Source organism: Aotus nancymaae, unplaced genomic scaffold (genome assembly GCF_030222135.1).
Source record: "Aotus nancymaae isolate 86718 unplaced genomic scaffold, 86718_ANA_hifiasm-v0.15.2.pri h1tg000006l, whole genome shotgun sequence".
Taxonomy (NCBI): Eukaryota; Metazoa; Chordata; class Mammalia; order Primates; family Aotidae; genus Aotus; species Aotus nancymaae.
In genome coordinates this window covers 48,728,198-48,750,305 of record NW_026988417.1, presented here as the reverse complement: position 1 = coordinate 48,750,305, position 22,108 = coordinate 48,728,198, and the positions used below count along the sequence as shown (strand labels likewise).

The window sequence follows — 22,108 nt, the reverse complement described above, 5'->3', positions numbered from 1 at the left end:
ATCCAATACAGAGAGAAAATAGCCCTGAAAGCATTTCAGAAATCTCCTACGCAGCCCCTCCCATTACAGGCCCAGAGGTATAGGAGGAAAGAATAGTTTCAGGGGCCAGATCTGAGGCCTTGCTGCCCTATGCAGCCCCAGGACACTGCTCCCAGGACCCCAGCCACTCCAGCTCCAATTGTGGCTCAAAGGGCCCCAGACACTACTCTGGTTACTTCTCTGGAGGGCACAATCCTTAGGCCCTAACAGGTTTCACATGGTGTTAAACCCGTAGGCACATAGAATGCATGTGTGAAGCAGGCTTGGTAGCTTCCACCTAGATTTCAGAAGATGTATTGGAAAGGCTGGATGCCCAGCCAGAAACCTGTTGAAAATGTGGAGCCCTGCAGAGAGACTCTACAGAGGCAGTATGGAGGAAAAATGTGAGGTTGGTGTCCACACACAGATTCCACACTGGGACACTCTCGAGATAAGCTCTGTGGGAAGGAGGCCACCATCCTCCAGACCCCAGAATGACTGAGCCATTTGCAGCTTGCATCCTGAGCCTGGAAGAGCTACAGACACTACCTCTGGCAGGGCTGTAAGGCCTTGGGAGCCTACTTCTCACACCAGTATGCTCAGGACGTGAGACATGGAGTCAAAGATCTTTGTTTTGGAGCATTAAGGTTTAATGTCTGCCCTACTGGGTTTCAGACTTGTGTGAGGTCTATTGCCCCTTTTTTTTGGCTGATTCCTCCCTTTTGAAATGGGAACATCTACCCAATTTCTATGCCACCATTGTATCTTGGAAGTAAATAACTTGTTCTGATATTTCAGGCTCATAGGTGAAAGGAACTTAGAGTCTATGATGAGACTTTGGACTTTTGAGTTGATGCTGGAATGAGTCAAGACCTTGGGGAACTATTGGGAAGGGTTGACTGTATTTTTTTATTGTGAGAAGGACATGAGATTTGAGGAGGCCATGGATGGAATGACATTTGGATATTTGCCCCCTCCAAATCTCATGTTGAAATGTGATCCCCTATACCAAAGAATAAAGTTTCTGCTTCATCGGAAATCCTTGTGTTCAGTTGGTAGATGTCACAAAACAGGTTTTAATAGCATTTATGCCAGTATTCACTCCTTGTAGCAATGTATGAGAGGTTTAGTGGCTTCACATTCTTGCTTACATTTGATATTGGAAGGTTCCTTTTTAATTCTTTTTTCCGCTTAGCCATTCCAGTTGGTGTGATGTGGATTTACTGTGAATTTAGCTTGCATTTTTCTGTTGACTAATGATGCTGAGTGCATGTGTATGTGCCTAATGGTATTTGGATATCCTCTTTCATGAAGTCTCAATCTTCGGTATAATTTGTACTGATTTTTTGAAGTTCTTTGTGTATATTGGAGACTGGATTTATTTTTACCCCTTATTAATTACTTCTGATGAACAAAATTTTAGTAATGTTTGGTTTGTAAAAAATGACTAAAAAATAATGAAATGTGATCCCCAGTGTTGGAGGTGGGGCCTGGTGGGAGACATTTGGGTTATTGGAGTAGATCCCTCATGAATGGCTTGGTGCCCTCTTCATGGTAACAAGTGAGTTCTTGCTCTAAGTTCACAGAAGATCTGGTTATTTAAAAACAGTGTGGTACCTCCCCACTTCTCTCTTGCTCTCTCTCATCATGTGATGTGCTGAGCATCCCCTTTGCCTTCCTTTATGATAGAAGATTCCTGGGGCCTTACCAGAAGCCAAGCGGATGCGAGCACCATGCTTGTACAGGCTGCAGAACCATGAGCCAAATAAACCTCTTTTCTTTTTAAAGTACCAAGCCTCAGGCATTCCTTCATAGCAACACAAATGGACTAACACAATGAGTTGCAGAGATGGGTTCTCCAGCAGCAGCTTAGCATGATTTGGAGTTTTACTGAGTGCCTTCAGGTTGTTGACCACAGAAGAGCAGGTGTACAGACAGCCTGGCCTGCTCTGCAGCCACTTGGAATAAAGCCTGTTTGCTCTTCATGCCTGCCAAGGTAGCCAGTATACAGACAAACTCTGACTTTGCAGTGGCATTTTAATTCACCCAAAAAGGTCAACTTCTCTAAAGAAAACACATATTTTACAGAGGGCCTTTTTTTTTTTTTTTGCAGAGTTACTGAGGTCTCACTCAAGAATAACAGGAGCCCCAGACTTCAGATAAACAAAAGGTTTTGTCACTCTAGACACAGCTTCAGTTTTCTGCCTCCTACTAGTAAGCCCATTTATATCAAAACAAATGAGAAACTTAATCTCAGTACTTTGTAAAGAAGCCTTTCTTCTTTTGGCCTTGGATTTGGTCTGCTGTGCGTGTTCTTTTTAAATGACAGTGTTTAATAATGTTTATATTGCCTTTAACCTTTCACTGACTGTTGCAATTAAGTTCCAAGATGTGATTTCAAACCCAGTGTTTGTAGGCTGCCCCTCCCTCCTTTGAGACTACTAACTTCCTCTTCTTAGACAGTCTAATTCTCTTTCCAACCATCTTAATCAGTTCTACTGAGTAAGAAAGGGGCCTACGGGGTAGTAGGTGGGAGTCGCGGTAGTAATAGTTTGTATACTGGAGTCTGTGTGCCAGGCACTGTACTGTGTGATTCACTTCTAATGTTAAATCTTGAGAACAATCTGATGAAGCAAAAGCTATGATTATATATTCCTAAATCAGGTAAAGTACTTTCCCCAAATTAGCCCTCAGAAAATAGTGCATTACCTTATATTTGAGTCTTTACAAAGACTACCCTGTCGTAGGGATTACATCATTTGAAACCACAAAGTAGTTTAAGCAGTTGTCCCAACGTTATGCACGTGGATGGCTGTGATACAAGATTGCCTAATATTCAGGCATTTATGATATTGTTTCCATTTTGCAGATAAGGAAATTGAAACTTGGAGAAGTTAAATAATTTGCCCAAGGTCATACAGCTAGTAAATGGTACAGCCTGGATTGAAACCCAAGCATATTATCTTATTCCCATATCCTTATTATTAATCTTCTTGAAATTATTTCTTCTGCCTTTAAAAAGTTTTCAATCTATGGAATCATCCCTTTTTTTTTCCTTCCCTATTATTAAAGTTCCATTCTAAGAATAGAGAAGAGCAGACAATGTATAAACATTCAGTTTGGAACCATGCTTTTATGGATAGCACTAGGAGGGTCTAGTCTAGTTTACCTCCCAAGCCAAAGTGGCGCAGGGTTCTCTTTGCTTCATCTTGGGCAGATGACCACCCTGACTCTCTTTGCCATTGATGGAGAGTTCACTGCTTCCTGGGTCAGTCCCTTACTTTGGCAGACGGCTCTGGTTGTGAGGAATTCTGCCTGACCACGAAGTCTTTATTTCTCATCCCTGTCCTCCTTCCCCTCCCTTTCTTCTTTTCCTCCTTCTCCCTCCTTTACCTTCCCTATAAACATTTTATTTTAGAATAGCTTTAGATTACAGAAAAGTTCCCAAGATAGTACAGAGAATTTCTATATATTCTTCACCTTATTGTTAGAATCTTGTATTACTGTGGTGCATTTATCAAATATAAGAAACTAACATGGGTACATTAACTATAAACTCCAGACATGATTCAGATTTCATTAATATTCCCCTAAAGTCCTTTTTCTATCCGAAGAGCCCATCCAGGATATGACAATTGCATTTAGTAGTTAGATTTTTTTTTAGTTTCAACTGGCATGTGACAGTTTTTGGGTCTCTCCTTCTTATTCATGATCTTCATAGTTTTGAGGAGTACTGACCAGGCATTTTGTAGAATGTTGTTCAGTGGGAATTTGTCTGATGTTTTTGTCACGGTTATGAGTTTTGGGGGAAGAATACTGAAAAGATGAAGTACCGTTCTCATCAAATCACATTAGGGAAGATGGTGTCATCTTAGGGACATGAGAGTAATATGTTTTATCATTGATTATGCTAAGGTAAAGATACTCCTTCACTCTCCCTTCCAAAAATACTCTATTTTTTAGAAGCGGGTCACTACATGCAGCCCATATTCAAGGGATAGGGAGAATTCAGCTCCATCTCCTGAAGGTAGAAGTATCTAAGTGGGTTATTTGGAAATCCTAAAGGAAGATTTGTCTCTTCTCCTACATTTATATTTATTAATCCAATCACTCATTTATATCCATATGGACTGATATGTATTTATTGTGTACTTTGGGTTAAAATCAAATACTACTTTATTTATTTTGTGGTTCACCTTGTTCCAGCTTTGGTCACTGGGAAGTCTTACATTTGGCTTGTGTATCCTTTTGACATGTGGTTATCATTTTGGTTTGTTTCCACTTTATTACTTTTTGAAAAGATCTTTCAGACTCATCTTGAATTTTCCCTTCTCCATCCCTAGAATCATTTCTCTAAGGCTTCCTGGTTCCTTTTATTGGAGAATGATATCAGAAAGTAAGATCTGGCCGCTGGGTGTGCTCATTGTTACTGAGGCAGCACTACTTCACAGTGGACAGAGTAGGAAATACATGGGTGCATGCCAGCCCATGTTACATGCATGTCTGCAATTATTTCTGGATTTGTCCGTCTGTATCCACAATAAAGCTTTTCTCTTTTGAGCATTAAAAAATTTTTTTTATAGAGACAGGGTCTTGCTCTGTTGTCCAGGCTAGAGTGCAGTGGCACAATCATAGCTCACTGCAGCCCCAAACTTCTGAGTTCAAGCGATCCTTCTACCTCAGCCTCTTGAGTAGCTGGGACTTCAGGCACATGCCACCATGCTCAGCTAATTTTTTATTTTATGTAGAGACAGGAGTCTTGCTATTTTGCCCAGGCTGGTCTCAAACTCCTGGCCTCAAGTGATCCTCCCTTATTGGCCTCCCAAAGCACTGGAATTATAGGTGTGAGCCACCACACCTGGCCTTTTTTGGCCTTTTTTGGGCATTTATGTTTTGCTAAGTATCCAGCAGTGAGAGTATGAATTGCTGCCTTCACAACAATGGTAAAGTTTTTTTTTTTTTTTAAAGGCAGTGTGGGAGGAAGGAAAAATGGAGATCTGGGCATAACATGACTTATTGCCCAGCCAGCCTCTGGTCAGATCATGTCATTTTAGAAAGAAGAGATCCTGAGAAGTTAAGGAGTTAGAGGAACAATCAGGGTTGGAATCTAGCTTTTTTGAAATAGAATCTCTTTATTTCCGTCATCTCCCCTGGTTCTTATGACTGGTCAGTATTCCTGACTTTGTATTCAGTTCAGTTATTGAATTCTTGGGATGCATTAAACGGATTTAGAATGTAATTTTAGAAATGGGTATGTACAACAGAATTCTGATAGGGTATCACTAATGAGGAATTTTATTCTCTAGCACATATTATAGACCAATGACTTGAAAATGAAGCTCTGAAAGCCAGATGTTAGTGAATGAATCTTTACAAATGATCGTGGTGATTATTCTATTCTGTTTTATAACTATATAAACTTTTTATAACTATATTTTAGAAAATCCATTTGCTCTGGGGAGAGACCCAGAGGGCTCCTATAGGATAGATGTTTTATGTGTACACCTGGTGTCTGGAAATGGGACATAAAGCAATGAAGGAATCTGTTTATTGTCATCCAAGGAGTTCGTGATAGAGTAAACAAACAGCAAAAATGAAAGCTGCAGTCTTCATGACCTTCTTTTAACAGGCCAACCACAGGGCTCTTTTCTTTTAAATTACTTTTGGCAGCTTATAAAGCAAAGAAACACTTGAGGGTTCCTCTAGAGCAAGTTTGTCCAACCCGCGGTCCATGGGCTGCACGTGGTCCAGGATGGCTTTGAATGCAGCAGCCCAACAAGAATTCATAAAATCTCTTAAAACATTATGAAATTGTCTTGCAATTTTTTTTTTTTAGCTTGTCAGCTTTCGTTAGTGGTTATGTATTTTATGTGTGGCTCAAGATAGTTATTCTTCTTCCAGTGTGGCCTAGGGAAGCCAAAAGTTTAGACACTCCTGCTCTAAAGAGACTCCTGAAGCTATGGGGAAGTCCTAGGGTGTCTTCAAAACTTTTGGTTCCCTGATCCTTTGCAAGCATGCGTGTGTTTACACTTGGTAAACTGTGTCTTGTCCACCATGTGACAGTAAAATCTCCGTTCTGTTCTTTTCCATTTTTACTTTGTTCATTCCAAGGACTGAGCATTTTATTTTTGTATAGTACATTGTGAACATCCAGGATTTTTAGTGGAAATAAATGGTAACACCTGTTTTTTGTATATGAAATATGATTGTGAACCTTCACCTTGAGATGATCTGTCCAAATTTTCCCAGGTGTGGAGATGACTTGACTAGAAAAGCTCATTTTGGGTAATCATTTCAGCACAGAGCAACATTGAGCTGTTTGCTGTTAACTTTCCCTTCAAAAAGAGGAAGAGTTTCTATTGGTATTTCTTTATTCTAATATTTCCTTTTAACATGGCTTTTCCTATGTAATCTAGTGCACATTCACACACACAGGCACACATCCTAAAGTGAGTTTCCTTTCCTGCTTTATTTTTCTTCATAGCACTTACCACTCTAATATCCTACAGTAGTCCCTGCTGATCTGCATGGGATACATTCCAAGACCCAAGACCACCAGTCGACGCCTGAAACTATGCATAGTCCTGAATCCTATATATACTATGTTTTTTTTTTACATAGCTATGATAAAGTTTAATTTGTCATAATAAGAGGCACAATAAGAGACTAACAATAACTAATAAAAATTAGAACAGTTAGAATAATATACTATAATAAAAGTTATGGGAATGTGAACTCTCACTCTCTCTTTCTCTCTCTCAAAATAACGTATTGTATGTAATATTTTTGGACCCAGGTAAGTGAAACCATGGAAAGCAAAACTGTGGATAAGGGTGGACTGCTGTTTGTGTTTTGCTTCTTTTGTTTTTTAGTTGTTTCCTCTAACTAGAATGTAAACTCTATGAAAGCAGGGAATTTGTTTTGTTCACTGCTGTATTCCTAGACTAGTACCTAGAACATAGTAGGTGCTCAATGAATGCTTCTGAATGAATAATGTAAGTTGCAAGTTGTGTTAATTTGACCCATGATTTGAATATAAATACAAATTGTAGAGTTAGCTTATAGGGTTATTTTATGTTTTAAGAGGAATTAAATCATATTATTTAAGATGATTTCTGTATTCACCAAAAATCTCAGAATTTATGGTAGAAATATGTATAGTTTCTGGGAACTTACACACTTACTCCAGTAATACAGTGCTATTACCACATTCAAAGAATTTTGAAGTTCTCTGCTAAGTATGACTCAAGAAGTTGTGAAAGAGCTAAAGGCAATTAAAAAAAAAAAATTAATGTGAGTTACCTACTGACTCACTCAAAGAAATTTTGAATCCTAAGTGACATTACACAGTTTGATTCCATATTTTATTTGCCAGATTTAGCAGAAATTGACTTTTTTTTTTTTTTTTGAGACAGAGTTTCGCTCTTGTCACCCAGGCTGGCGTGCAATGGCGTGATCTCAGCTCACCGCAACCTCTGTCTCCTGGGTTCAGGCAATTCTCCTGCCTCAGCCTCCCGAGTAGCTGAGACTACAGGCGTGTGCCACCATGCCCAGCTAATTTTTGTATTTTTAGTAGAGACGGTGTTTCACCATGTTGACCAGGATGGTCTCAATCTCTTGACCTCGTGATCCACCCGCCTCGGCCTCCCAAAGTGCTGGGATTATAGGCGTGAGCCACCGCTACCAGCAGAAATTGACTTTTTATTGTTATACGAAGTATTCTAGCTAATATTTGCTGATATAGAGACTATTAAAAAGAATATGCTGCAAAATCTGAGGTGATTCCTTTGAAGTAGTATCAGCTTTCATTTGGATATAGATGCTGCCATTTTTTTGTTGTTGTTGTTAAATAATATTATCTTACATATATACTATTTTTCCTTAAAATTTATTTGATATCATCTTACAAATATAGTTTTTCTTTAAAATATAAAAGTATCTGAAGTACTTACATTTTTTTCTTTAAAATTAATGGACTCTATTTGTTTAAGCAATATTAAGATGATATAATGGAACCTACAACTTGACTAGCCATTTTACAAATTAGGACTTTCAAAACAAAAACTCGAATGCCAAACGTCTTGTAGTATTCTCTTCAGGACAGGAAACACACAAATAAAAAGCAATGCGGGGTGAGCACAGTGGTTCACACCTGTAATTCTAGCACTTTGGGAAGCTAAAGCAGGAAGTTAAAGCAGGCAGATCACAATGTCAGGAGATCGAGACCATCTTGGCCAACATGGTGAAACCTTATCTCTACTGAAAATACAAAAAATTAACTGAGCGGTGCATGCCTGTAGTCCCAGCTACTTGGGAGGCTGAGGCAGGAGAATCGCTTGAACCCAGGAGGGGGAGGTTGCAGTGAGCCAAGATCACACCACTGCACTCCAGCCTGGCCACAGAGCAAGACTCTGTCTCAAAAAAAAAAAAAAAAAAAAATGATGTAGTCAGTAAATATCATATATAGACTTATGTGCAAGGTATCTTTAGACTGATATGGTGCATAAATTATGTCTTTGTAGAAGACTGACATATATTCATTTTACTTTTTATTTCAGAGCATTGGGGAGTCAGCAATGTCTGTGGTGTTAAATCAGCTGTTGCCCATGATTAAGCCTGTTACCCAGAGAACCAATGAGGACTACAGCCCTGAGGAACTGCTGATCCTTCTCGTATATATTTATTCTGTCACTGAAGAACTCACAGCAGACAAAGACCTGGGTGAAGCAGAAGAAAAAGTCAAGAAAGCATTGGCTCAGGTCTTCTGTGAGGAATCTGAATTATCACCTTTGCTGCAAAAAATCACAGGTGAGTGTCCAAACATCACTGATACACAAAATAGGTTTAAAAATAAACACTGTTTTGGGAAGAGGAGGTAATCGTCTTCATCGGAGTTGTATGGAATTTCATGAGGCCTGAGGGATGCCAGCCAGCCTATGGCAATGATCTCCAACATTTTGGGCACCAAAGGTGGCAGTTGGGGGATTGGGGTGGAGGTGCATGGTTTCATGATGAAACTGTTCTGCTTCAGATCATCGGTCATTAGTTAGAGTCTCATAAGGAGCATGCAACCTAGATCCCTTACATGTGCAGTTCACAGTAGGCTTCACACTCGTATGAGAATCTAATGCTGCCACTGATCTGACAGGAGGCGGAGCTCAGGTGGTAATGCTTGCTCGCCCACTGCTCACCTCCTGCTGCGCAGCCCTGTTCCTAACAGGCCACAGACCCTACCTGTCTGCAGCCTGGGTTGGGGACCCCTGGCCTATAGGATTAGAAGTTTCTACTGCACTATTTTTCTGCAATGGCATGGTAGTGACATGACCTCCCTCCTAATTGCTTGTCAGAATTAATATTCCTTAGAGCCAAGACCTCGTTAAAGTAGCAAAATACAGAGCATATTATCTGTAAGGAAAAAAAATGTGATACATCCTATTCAAAGAGTTTCTGTTGATATATTCTCTGTGAGATTGTCGTTTCAAACTTTAAAACTGTTTCTTTGAGATGTTACACAATATTATAGGATTGGAAATTGCCGTTTTCAGGAGTAGTGTAATATATGTATATATTCATTCCATATATAAATATATGTTATATATTTATATAAATATATTGTTATTTTATTCTTTTTTTAATACATTCATATATAAATATATATAAATTCTAATTTCCAGTGAATATCTATATCTGTATATATATACACACAGGCACACACACATGTGTGTGTATATATGACATATATATACTTATATACACACACCTATAACATATATACACATATATATAACATGGGGTGTGTGTGTGTGTGTGTGTGTGTGTGTGTGTGTATGTATTTTTTTAAATTACGTAGAGACAGGGTCTCACTATGTTCTTCAGGCTGGTCTCAAACTCCTGAGCTCAAGCAGTCCTCTGTCTTTGGCCTCCCAAAATGCTGAGATTACAAGTGTGAACCATCATGCCCAGCCTTATATTTTGACTTCTTTTATTTTATTTTGAATTTGAATTAATTGGTATTATCCAGAATAATACCTAAATATCCCAGTAAAGTAGGTTCTGCTAATTTTAGGGAAATATAATTGAACGTTATAAAATCTAACTGTTTTCACTTCCAGTAATAACTACAATATAACTCATGAAGGCAATCATGTTATTTTGTATCAAATTCAATATTATTGTTGATATTTTATGTAAAGCTAATTTCCATGAGTATGGATTGAGCCTATGTCTATCTGAAAGTAAGAAGTTATTAGAAGTTCTATGTAAAACATGAGTACTTAAAAAATGTACCAAATTTCCGTTCATTTGGTGGTGTGTGTGCATGTGTGTGTGTGTGTGTGTGTGTGTGTGTGTGTGGTATGTGTGGTATGTGTGAGTGTTTAGGTGTATGAAGACCTCTCCATTAAGGAGGCTGCAGCTGAGACAGTTTATCCTCCATCTTTTCCTCTTGTCCTCTGCTGGGCCTCTCTGGGAAGAGTGTCCAGACTTCTCAGGAGCAGGCTGTGCAGCTATAAACATTAGTCTCCCATGTATGTGAACTTCACTTTGTGCATACTGCTGACCTTTCTTTTGACTGGTTATAGAAAATGAAACTCTGACAAGATGGAAATTGAATGAAGTTTCCACAGAAATGAAACATTTTCTTGCTTAGCATAAAACCTGTTTGCCAACTTAAAATCCATTTCAGAAAAACTTGTGGAATTTGTTGCCATTTCATTAAGTATAACACTATATGTGATTCTGTGTTTGTTTGGCCATAGATAAATATCAGTTTAGAAAGTTTTAATGTGATTTATATAATGCTTGGAAGAGTGCTAGGATTCAAGGTAAATTTGAATGTTAGGAGAATTTAATTAAAAGTTATTCCTAAGAAGCATAATTTCGGAAACAGGTAACAAGAGGACATATTTTAGCCAAGGTTATTTGGATAGCTTTTCTTCACATTCATATGTTGCTATGGTACTTTTGGAACTGAAATCATGCTGTAAGAATATTCATTTGATATTCACTCAAGGTGTTCATTGGCCAAGCACTTCATTTTTTAATTAGTTTCTCTATTTATGGTTGCTTAGGATATTACATTTTCTTGCTTTTAAAATACTTCTGTGCATTCATACTAATATTAGGAAAATTTGTAAATTCAGATTAAAGATTAAAAATAAGAATATGTGGAAATTTTAGTGTATTTTTAAATTTTTAGTTTGCTAAGTACACATTGCTGCCTGGATTAACTTTGGATATACACTTTAAATGGGGTAAAGAAGATGTGTTACTTAAATTTGACATATGTGAACTTTCCACTAGAACATACACACATTTTTCAGCCTTTGTGAAGACCAAAAGGACTTTATTTCTGGAGATAGACTTTTACTTGGCCATTATAGACATACCCCTTACTAAGCATGTCAAGAAACCAAATGTCCTAAAAAGAAGGGTTTATGTTTTCAGTTAGCTGCTGAAATGATTATTGATTTACATCTCAGGATAAAAAGTAATAGCGTGGTGTTGGGACAGTGGTGACTCTGACTCAGTCTTGTAGAGTAGGAAAGGATATTCCAGTACATATTGGAAGAATTTGAATTGCTTTCCAAATGTGCTTTGTGTGTGGTGAAACTAGGTTAGCCTGACTTTTACAGTGAACTTGCCTACAGTTTGCTGTTGGCAAATTGGCACAAGGTATTGCACTCATGTTATTCCAACATAGAGTTTTGGCTTTCTCGTTACTGAGTGGCAAAATTTATTTTATGCCTCGTGCACATTTTGTGGTTGATGAAAATTTGGTTAAAAAGAATTATTGAAAATAAGCAATTGATTAAAAATTGAATAACAATTCAACTTTTTATATAGTACTTTAGTTTTACAGGTTTGGATAATCCTGAAAGACACATTTCTGAACACCAGTTTTGAATTTGATATCTGAAAGATCAAAATCCCTAAAGCCTAAGTTCCTAATATCTAAAATCCCGAAAATTACAAACAGAATAGTTGCATCATATTTGGTGGAACTATTATCTTATTATTGTCTTGATTTGGAAATTAAGTATGGTTTAAGAAGATGTGCATGGTTGCTGAGTTGACAAGGTATGGACTTGTGGACTTAATTTTAGTTGTCAACTTGATTGTATTAAAGAATACCTAGAAATCTGGTGAGACATTATTTTGGGTGTGTCTGTGAAGGTGTTTCCAGAGGAAATTAGTGTGAGCCTGAGTTGATTAGGTGGAGAAGATCTGCCCTTCCGTGCCAGGATAGAACTATAGTAGTACAGAAGGCAAACTGGTCTCTCTCTGAGAGCTGGGACAGACTTTTCTTTTGCTGCCTTGGACAACAGAACTCCAGGCTTGCTGGACTTTAGACTCCAGAACTTACACCTCTGATCCCCAGAGTCCTGAGGCTTCCTCAGCCTGAGCCATATTACCAAAATCCAGTATAAATTGGAGGTATGAATTGTGTGGAGACTTTCAAAGAGTTCTAACTCATTTAATAATTTTTTTTTTTGTAAACTTGACTCAATAAAAGTACATTATCACAACATTGACTTTGTGTGTAAGCATTGTGCATGTATATAAAAACATTGAAACTTCCTTGATTAATGAAGAGGTGTCCTTTTTGTACATCTGCACTTGTGAAAGACAGAATTTCTTGAAATCTTGGCTCTTGTGGGTGGTGACTCGTTGCGTTTTTGGTTTTTTTCCTCTCTCAGCCATCATGGTTTTTGATCAATCTTGTTAAAAGGCATAGGTTGTTTATCATTTTAAATTCAGATGAATGCATTTATATAAAGCTGGGTGTAAATGATTACCATCTAGAGGACATATGTGTTTATATATTTCCCTTTCTGACTCTTTTTCTCTATAAATACAGTTCTTCTCATCTTAACTATTTTATTCCCGTGACTGTCATTAATGTACCTGAGTGTTTATGCTTATAAAAATATATATTAATGTTGCCTGTTTTATTGTGTAAAGTGGCTTATGGAGTGTTCTGTCATGTTGTTTCTCAAATAAATCACCTTTTAAAAATGTAAATATCTTTAAAGATTTTTAAAAAATTTTTACAGAATTATATTTTTAGGATTTTGATCTTTTAGGATTGCAATTTTTAGGGTTTTAGCTTTAGGGATTCTGATCTTTTAGGATTTCAACATTCAGGATTAGGGAGTTCAGGATTGCATCTTTTGGGAACATGATTGGCCACCCTGCGTTACCATCTTAACTGTTGATAGGATCAAGAGAGTAGCCCTTTTTGTATACTAAAAATTTGAGTGTGCTATCATCACCCAACAGATAAACAATAGAGCCCGGAATTGAGCCCATATATTCTAGATCTGCAGCCCATGTCTTTAAACATGATATTCTAAACCTAATATGTTTTTCTGGTTGGTGTTTGCCTTTTGCATTTGCCTAAATGAGAAGTCCAGAGATAGAGCCATATTTAGGAGAGTTGGGGGAGGAGCCCAACAGTGTGATCAGTATTCTCTGCATCTTCTAAGATTTTCTTCCTTTTAGTTGTTGGCCTCATCCTTTCCTATCACAATTGCCTCTGTGTAACCCCTCACCACCCCCAGCCACTTTTGGTTTATGTCATTCTAGAATAGCAACCCATGAAAAAAGAGGGTTTTTTTCTTCCAGAGGTTATAGCTCAGTCCCAGGAAAGGAAGCTGATTGACCTTCAGTCACTTGCCAGAGGGTTGGGGTACTCTTTGGCCAAACCAAGTCATGTGGCCATAACTGTGTGTGTAGAGGGTGAGGGGAGGCGGAGGAAGGGATTTGAAGAAATGGTCAGTGTATTAGTACTGCGATTGGCGGTCCCACAATTGCCACTTAGATTGAGAGTTGGAGTGATTTCACAAAGGAAAGCATACCAATATACAAAAACTAGATATGTCTACCATAAGAACATTCATTAATAAACCAGGTTTATGTATCTATATTCTAAAAACAGTGGTATCTTGTCTTCTCTCACAGTAAATTTAATATTTTACTTATAAATAGATGAAAATGTCACTGACACCTGAACAATTGCTTCAAGATTTTTGTATGCCTAACAATAATTGTATGGAATTTTCTCTAGTGTCTTAAAAACAGCTTCAGAGCAACTATTGACTAAAATAATTCTTAGAACTCTTAGCTACTTTCACCATATGATTGCCTTTCTACTCTCAAGTAGTGGTAACTGTGCCTATCATGTGTGGCTGTGTAATTATATACAGTTCTGTAAATATAAGCTTTAGAAGGGCAGGGATTGTTATGTGAATGAAATTTACATCTCCCTTTATGTTTATAATTTCTTTTACAATGTATTATTTACAACTGGATTTTTCCTGATTACAGAAGTCATACTTTTCAGTTTAGAATACAAAGATCTTTTAGTTCTTTTTAAAAATTTTTATAAATTTATGGGATACAAGTTTAATTTTGTTACATGGATATATTATATAGTGGTGAAGTCAGGGTTTTTAGTGTGATCTTTTGCTCTTCGATAAACACAGAATAAAATTTAAAATAATTTATAAACCAACTACCCAGAGAAAACCACTGTTAGTATTTTGATATATATTTGGCACAAAGTCTATTGGTAAATAGAAAGTCTGATCTCATATATGCTTTCTAGGTGAAGGTATCAGGTGGCATTTTGTTTTACATGTCTTTTGCAGTTGGTGTATTGAGGTCATAGTGCCTAGAATAAAGAAGGCATGGATATATTGTCAACATAAAGATATTAAAACTAACATTGGAAAGGAAGTTGTTGAAAATGTTGGTGCTGAATTTATGTCCAACATTCTAGGAGACATTATTGCATAAAAGTAAATTTACCCTTAATCAGAATGTAAAAAGGATCCTCTACTTTCAAAATGAGGTTCATTAAGATCTTGAATGGGAGGAAAAACATTTAGGTACAACCATTTCTGCCTAAAATTGCAGCAGAAAAAATATAAAAGAGATGCAACAGGCTCTAGGCTTTGACTTACCTTATTTTATGATGTGAGAATGGAAGATTAGCACTTTTAAAGCCAGAAGGAGAATGTATGTGTGCAACCATGCTGATACTGATTTGTATTTTAAAAGTTAGTTTTAAATGTAACCAGGAATGTAATTCCCATAGAAGCCTGACATTTTCTGCCTTCATGTGCTGCCTGTTTATTCTGTCCTTAGCACCTGGACTGAATTGGTCCCAAATGGAATGATAATTTTCACTGAAGTGTTTATAAAATCAAGCCCCTTTCTCCGTTTTTTTCTTTTCTTTTTTTTTTAAACCCAAGATATACGCCTGAACTTTCCTGCCCGGCTCTTGAGTTGTTGCCAACCCGACAGAGAGCCAACTGGCAGAGGAAACTGGTGTGGTGCAGGGTTCATTAGCAATTTACATTTCCCAACATGCAAAATGCTTTAGGGTTTTAATTTTTGAAGCTCTTTTAAAGCCAAATTATACCGTAAAATGACTAAACTCTTTATTTCCTTATTTGTGTTGTGGTAGTTAAGAAAAACAGTGATATCTGTACTGTTCTTTTCACATAGTGATGTAGAATTTGAGGGTTCTTTTCCATACAAATCACCACCTTGCAAAGAATTCAATCTTTGGCCAAAAGTGTTCTTCATAGTTAAAATGTGATTGGATACATCCTAACTGGGAACGCACAGCCTTTCTGCAAAAACACAGAAACAGTGCACTATGTAAACAATAACACTGTAGTTATTGTTCATAGTATTTTGGCCATCTCTTTCATGGATAAGAAGTGAAGCACATATTTTCATATATTTTTAAAATGTAGAATGCTTTAAATTTTGTTCCCAGAAGCAGATTTCAAGGCACCAATTTATTTTGTAATTGTATCTTTATTATTTTTTTAAACTTTAGTCTCTTGCTTACCATTCCCCTTCACCCTTCCTCCCTTCCTAACCTTGCAGCTCTCTGAGAGAACTCAGAAAACATGCACATGCTATATCTTATAACTGGTCACCTTGGGAGTCTGCACATTATATTCTTGATTATTTCAAGTTGTTCTCCTTGGAAACGCAGAAGCCCAGACAAAATGACATCATTTGAGATGAATACATGCCTTTTATTTTAGAAATGAACATTTAATGGCTTTTGACTTTGGGGTGATGATAGCATTTCAGAGCAGCAGCCCTTCCAGATATTAGAATGGAAGTGTTGAAGCTGTTATGTATCAGGTCAGCTATACACAGAATTTAGAACAGAACAAAAGCCATCAGGATATATTTGTTGGAATATTTTGATGGAGTATGTGCAAATAAAAATCAAACTATCAAATTCTTAATTACTTCCTTATTGATATTATCTTTACAATTCTTTCTTGAGCCAATTTATGTCTAAATTTATTTTAATGTCAGATTCAACAAGTGAAAACAATTCTGGGGACATGCATATATTGGATTTTGTATTGGCTTTGTTTTTTAGGACATGGTTCTTGTTTTGCACTTCGGTGGTGAAAAAATCAGTATTTTGCTTAAAATAACAGAATAGCAAAAATGCACATGATTGGGCTAACAAAAAAAAAGAATCTGGGTTATTACTCTCCAGGGTAGGGAGGAGGTAGAAACAGTTACCAAATAGTGTGCTACACCCACCATGTCGTCTGTGTCGGGACCAAAGTGACACACCCTCCACACTGGACTTTTCAGAGCAGCAGCAGGTCATTTTTCCATGGCCAGTTTCTTACTCTGGAGGCCATTTTCTTCTTTCATTTCCTTTGTCCCAGATACAGGCCTTGCAGTTCCTTGAATGTATTTTACTGCCTAAGACTCTTAAGTTTTTGCAAGAGCAGTTCTCTCCAAATGATTCCCCAGCCCAGCCCAGCTAACCTTTTCTGAGCTCAGCTCAGACGACAATGCCTGAGGTCAGCCTTCTCTGACCCTCTGGACCAGCTCAATGCCTCCCAACCCCATTGTGTGTTATAAAGTGAGCACAGTTTGTTACATATTTGTGTGTTACTTTGATTAGTGTCTGCCTTCCCTCCAGCATCATAAACCCTATGAGTTTTGCTCAACATTGTATCTCAAGCACCAGTTGTGCTCTGGGGCACATAGAAGACTCTTAATAAATATTTATTGCATGAATGAAGGAATAAGAAGCTGATTGTGCTTCAGAGTTTCCTCCGACACTGCCTAACAGGGCAAATATGTTGCAAGTTTACCAGATGAACTTATCTTTAGAGAATAGAAGGTTTGGTTGAAGAAGGAAATGGAACATCAAAGGAAACTGTGAGTTTTGAATGAGAGTTTTTAAATCTCATTGTTTGAAATATAGGTAAGAAAATATTTCATGAAATGAAAACAAATCATGTCAGCTGTTGGTGGAACTGTCGCTTTGTGTTTTAATATTTTTACATGACCAGATTTTTAAATTCTGGAGTTTGGTGTTAAATTAGCTGTTTCTTTCTCTATTTCTTCAGATTTTTTTCATCTTTATTGCTTTTCTCTTTTTTCCTTTTGTCTCTTCATCTTTTTTTCCTGGTCAGGTACTGAACACTCCATTCAGCCAACAAATGGAATGCAAAATGGTTTTTTTAAACCCATCTTTTAATCCTCTGATCTTCTGAAAGTTCTTTACAACCTGATTATTATGGGAGTAAAACAGGCCAAACAATTTTTTGGGAGGAATTCAGGAAGAAAGAGGAATGCTTTCTGCCAAGAAGGTGATTCTTGGGGATCCTGCTTTCCCTGCAGGCATGGCTCATCCACACAGCTTGTACTCTATAGTTAGGTGGGCAAATTATTTGTCCCACGTGTGAGGGACCTACAAGGTACCAGTTGTATGAAGGAAGGTAAATTCCATGTGTACACCATCATTTAAAAACAGGTTTGAGGATGGGTGCGGTGGTTCACACCTGCGATACTAGCACTTTGGGAGGCTGAGGTGGGCAGATCACTTGAGGCCAGGAGTTGGAGGCCAGCCTGGCCAACATGGCAAAACCATATCTTCACCAAAAATACAGAAATTATCTTGGTATGGTGGCACATGCCTGTAACCCCAGCCACTTAGGAAGCTGAGGCAAGAGAATTACTTGAACCCAGGAGGCGGAGGTTGCAGTGAGCCGAGATCACGCCACTGCACTCCAGCCTGGGTGACAGAGCAAGACTCTGTCTCAAACAAACAAACAAACAAACAAACAAAAAACAGTGTGATGTAACTTAACACAATCTGCCATTTTAAAGTGGCAAAAGTGGCTGTTCTTTTACCTTCTTTCTCTCCTTTCAACCGATTATTATGGTAGAACAACTGTGCACGTAAGGTGGTACTGGCAAAGGGTCAGTAGTAGAGCAGGCAAGGTGTGCGTTGCCATGGAGCTTACTTTTAAGGGGAAAGTGTCTCTCAATGATGCCACAGATATCCCTTCGTTTTAGCTTAGTCTCTCTGGTTTTCCCTTGAACCCCCTCAGCCTGGTTCGCTTTCCTTCATCCTTCATGGAAGAAGCACCTGTCAGTATTATCCAGCTGCAGCCTCTATGCGAACGTTCCTTGACACATCTCTCCTCAGCCAGCTTCTGTAGTCCTTTCTGGATGCACTCCTAAACCCTTCCCAAGCTGGATGAAACCATCACTCCCAAAACATTTTCTAAAACAACTTCTATTTGCACGATATCTGCCTCCTCCCTTTAGTGATCAGGCCTTAAACCCTGCCAGTCAGTCATGAAATTGGCAGTCCTGAATTACAGCGTCCTATTGGGTGGTCTTTCATCATAATGGAGAAACTAAGAATATATAATGTTTAATATGAAGTGGCAAGAGTGTATTTGCTCCCAGCCCCAAGTATCTGTTTGCCTGCGTAGACGAACTCTGGGCCCTGCCATCAGGTATGTGTGTCCATTGACAGAAACATGAGCGTGTGTTCCAGCTTCTGAGTTTAGCTACTCGTCAGAGGAAGCTGACTGGCTTGTCTGAGCATTTGCGGCCTTTTTTCCTACATACAGGAGAATATCTGATAAATTTATATTGACTGGGATAAGTGGGAAAATTTCAAAATGCTAGTAAAGGAGAATAAGAATAAGAAAAGCTTTAGGTCAAGATAAATGGTGTGTTACTCTTATTATAACTGAAATGATCTTCTTATCTGACATGTTGTAATATGCTGGAAGAAGAAGATCCCTTCTGTATTCTGTCCTCAGGATTTAAATAATTTTAGTCCATTTCTATCATAAGTTATTTTCCAACTGTACTATATTTTAATACCATTTCCTATGCCTAAAATAAATTCCCTGCTCCCCATTTTTACCTATAACACTCTCACTCATTCTTTAAGATGCAACTCATATGTCACTTCATTTATTATTCCTTCCCTAACCATCCCAGCTCAAAATGACCCTATGCCTCAGTATTGATTTGTGCAAATCCTATGGCTTATATTTGTATTGCCACATAGACCTGAAATTTGTACACCTGTGTGCCTTCTCCCTAGGTGATCTTGAGCAAATCACTTAATCTCTCTTGACTTCTGTTACTCCATCTCTGAGATGGGGATATAATAGTACCTACCTCATGGGATTGCTGAATACAGTTATTATTGTTGTTTGTTCTCTCTTCTATTAATTAAGTTCCTTGAGGGCGGTGCCTGTGTTCTCCACCTTTGCATTTCTAGCTCCCATCTGAAAATGGTGGTGCTGAATAAAGGAAGGAATAAATATTGTGTTTTGACATGTTTATGATGCTCTTCACTTTTCTCTTCTGATTTGGTTTAAACTCAGTGGAGGCTAAATTGATAGCTGAACTTTTGGGGTCTAGACACTGTTCTGGGATGTTAGCTAGTGAGGGAAGTATTTGATAATGATCGGTATTTTCTAGAAAACCTTTATTTATAAAACTTTGCTTGCACTATCATGGACTTTTTCCTCTAATCCTGACAAGTGAAATATCATAACAATATATCACCTTCTTGACAGTGAATCTAGTTATTCTTCCCCTAAACCACTTTGTTCGTCTAGAATTGAGTCTCAATTTCTTTCACACCTACATATTTGGAACTGAAATATTATCTTTTATAATAACTTCACAAGAGAAGGACACTTAACCTATGCAGAGTTAAGATGAACCTACTTTCTTATACTTCTTTTTTCAGAAGAAAATTTTATAGGTTGACCCTCAGCTTTCTCTGGCCCAACCATGTGAAGTTTGGTTATCAGACACTGTTAGTTTGCCTATATAAGAGAAAGATTTGGCTTCTGTTTCTCAAATACTTGGTCGTATGTTCATAAGTATGCCAAACAACACTAACAGGAATTAATATTTATTCTACACCAAAAATGACCAGATACAGCACCAAGCCATCCTGTGGGATGACCTATCTTACTGGTCTCATAGTATAAAGCAGGAAAGCAATATATTGGATCCTTCAATAGGAAAAGCCCTGCCCCCAAATATTTGATTTCTATAGACTCATCACTAGGGTACACAAAGCCTTTGGACTCTTGCTTCCTAGTATGGGACTGTTGTTACCAGAGAGGTACCTGTGAAAATCCAGTTTTATTCTCCTCTAGACAGAGTGGTTTCCAAGCACCATTCTGCAAGCCAGAATCACCTGAGAAGGTTAAAAATACAGCTTTATAGGTCCTACCCTAGACCTACTGAATCAGAAAGCTGAGGAGGCCTGTCTGAAGATCTGTCTGGAATTGTAGCAATGTGTTCTGTCTGGAGCTCCCTTGATCAACATGAGGAATGGCTTTCCTTTGAGACATCATCCCGTTTGAGCTACCCAGGACCTTGCCCTTTCTTCTGGAGCACTTAGACAAGGTCGTAGGTCATTGAATGGGGTGAGAGTTGTGTTCTTGGAGGGGATCAGTTGAGGTTTTGGGTCTTAGTAGCATTTTGGGCATCGGTGGCGTCACTTCTTATAGACACACAACTGGCTACTTGAAAGCGATGTTTGTCAGTGGCCCCCCTGCCTGATGTTAGCAGCGAGGTAACCCTTAGGGCACTGGTTCGGCTGCTCCCTCAGCTCTCCCTGGCACTGGATAGTGCCCACTGTGGATTTCCATGATCTCATGATCACCTAGCCACACATTCTGTCTCTCTTCCCATTTCCTTGGCCAAACCCAAAACATTTAAAAACCAAGTCTGAAAGTTAGAAAGCTCTATATGTACACAGCCTCATCTTTTTGCCCTTTGCTTAGACTTATGTTGTTTAAACTCAATGTTTAAGTATTTGCAAATCTTGCTTTCTGTTTCTGCAGAAAATGATTCATGTCTGGCCAGCAGGCTAGGATAGGGTGGAAATGGGGGGATAGAAACATGTCTTGCAATATAAGTTAGAGAAATGAAAATGAAAAATGTAAATATCCAGCATACTGTTCTTCATTGAAAATGTGAATCTAATGAAAATTTTGGCTGGAGAGAGTGGGTCAGCAAAGTAGTGCTTCTATAGCCATTTAATAGGAGCAGTAAGGGAGTACTGGACAGGAATTACGGGTATATTCCAAATAATCTCAGAGTTCAGAAATAAGCCCTAATTTTTTTGCATGAATAAGCCATAATGTATTATATTAAATATAAAATAATATAAAATTAAAAATAAAAAACATGAAAATAATGTAAAAATGTTTGCCATAATGCTATTAAAAATGAAAATGTTTAGAATAAATACAGCTGCCATTTATTGAGTGCCTATAAAATGCCTTGCATACTTTCCCTCAGTTAATCGTCATAGCAATCCTATGAAGTAGGTGTTGCCACCCAGTTTTACAGATGAGGAAGATTGGGCTTAGAGAGGCGAATTGACTTATGTAACATCACAAAACTATTAGGTGAAAGAATTACAGTTTAAATGTAGGCCCATCTGGGTTCAAAGCCTGAGTTCTTTATGTCTGCATTTTTGGCCTACTAATTCCGGACTGAGCGGCTCCAGCCTTCCCTTCCTACCTATTTATTCTGTTTATGTCTCATTGTTCATTGTGACACAGCTATGCCATTTAGTGGCTGAAGTTCTTGCCAGGACAGGGCTTATACTGAGACTCTTCCTTCCCTTTCACAGTGAGTTAGCTGGGGCTTGTCAGCATGTCAAGGTTTGGAGGTCAGAGTTCAGGATTTTTTTTTTTTTTTTGAGACAGAGTCTCTCTCTGTCACCCAGGCTGAAGTGTAGTGG

The 22,108-nt window shown here is 38.1% G+C and overlaps 1 protein-coding gene across 1 annotated transcript in view; it reads left to right on the top strand.

The window, feature by feature from the left end:
• SCFD2 (sec1 family domain containing 2) overlaps nucleotides 1–22,108 on the top strand; it is a 435,166-nt gene that overhangs the window by 192,271 nt on the left and 220,787 nt on the right. Inside the window, exon 5 of the mRNA XM_012441117.3 lies at nucleotides 8,577–8,826. Within this exon, the coding sequence (XP_012296540.2) occupies nucleotides 8,577–8,826 (250 nt within the window). The remainder of the gene's footprint in view (nucleotides 1–8,576; nucleotides 8,827–22,108) is intronic.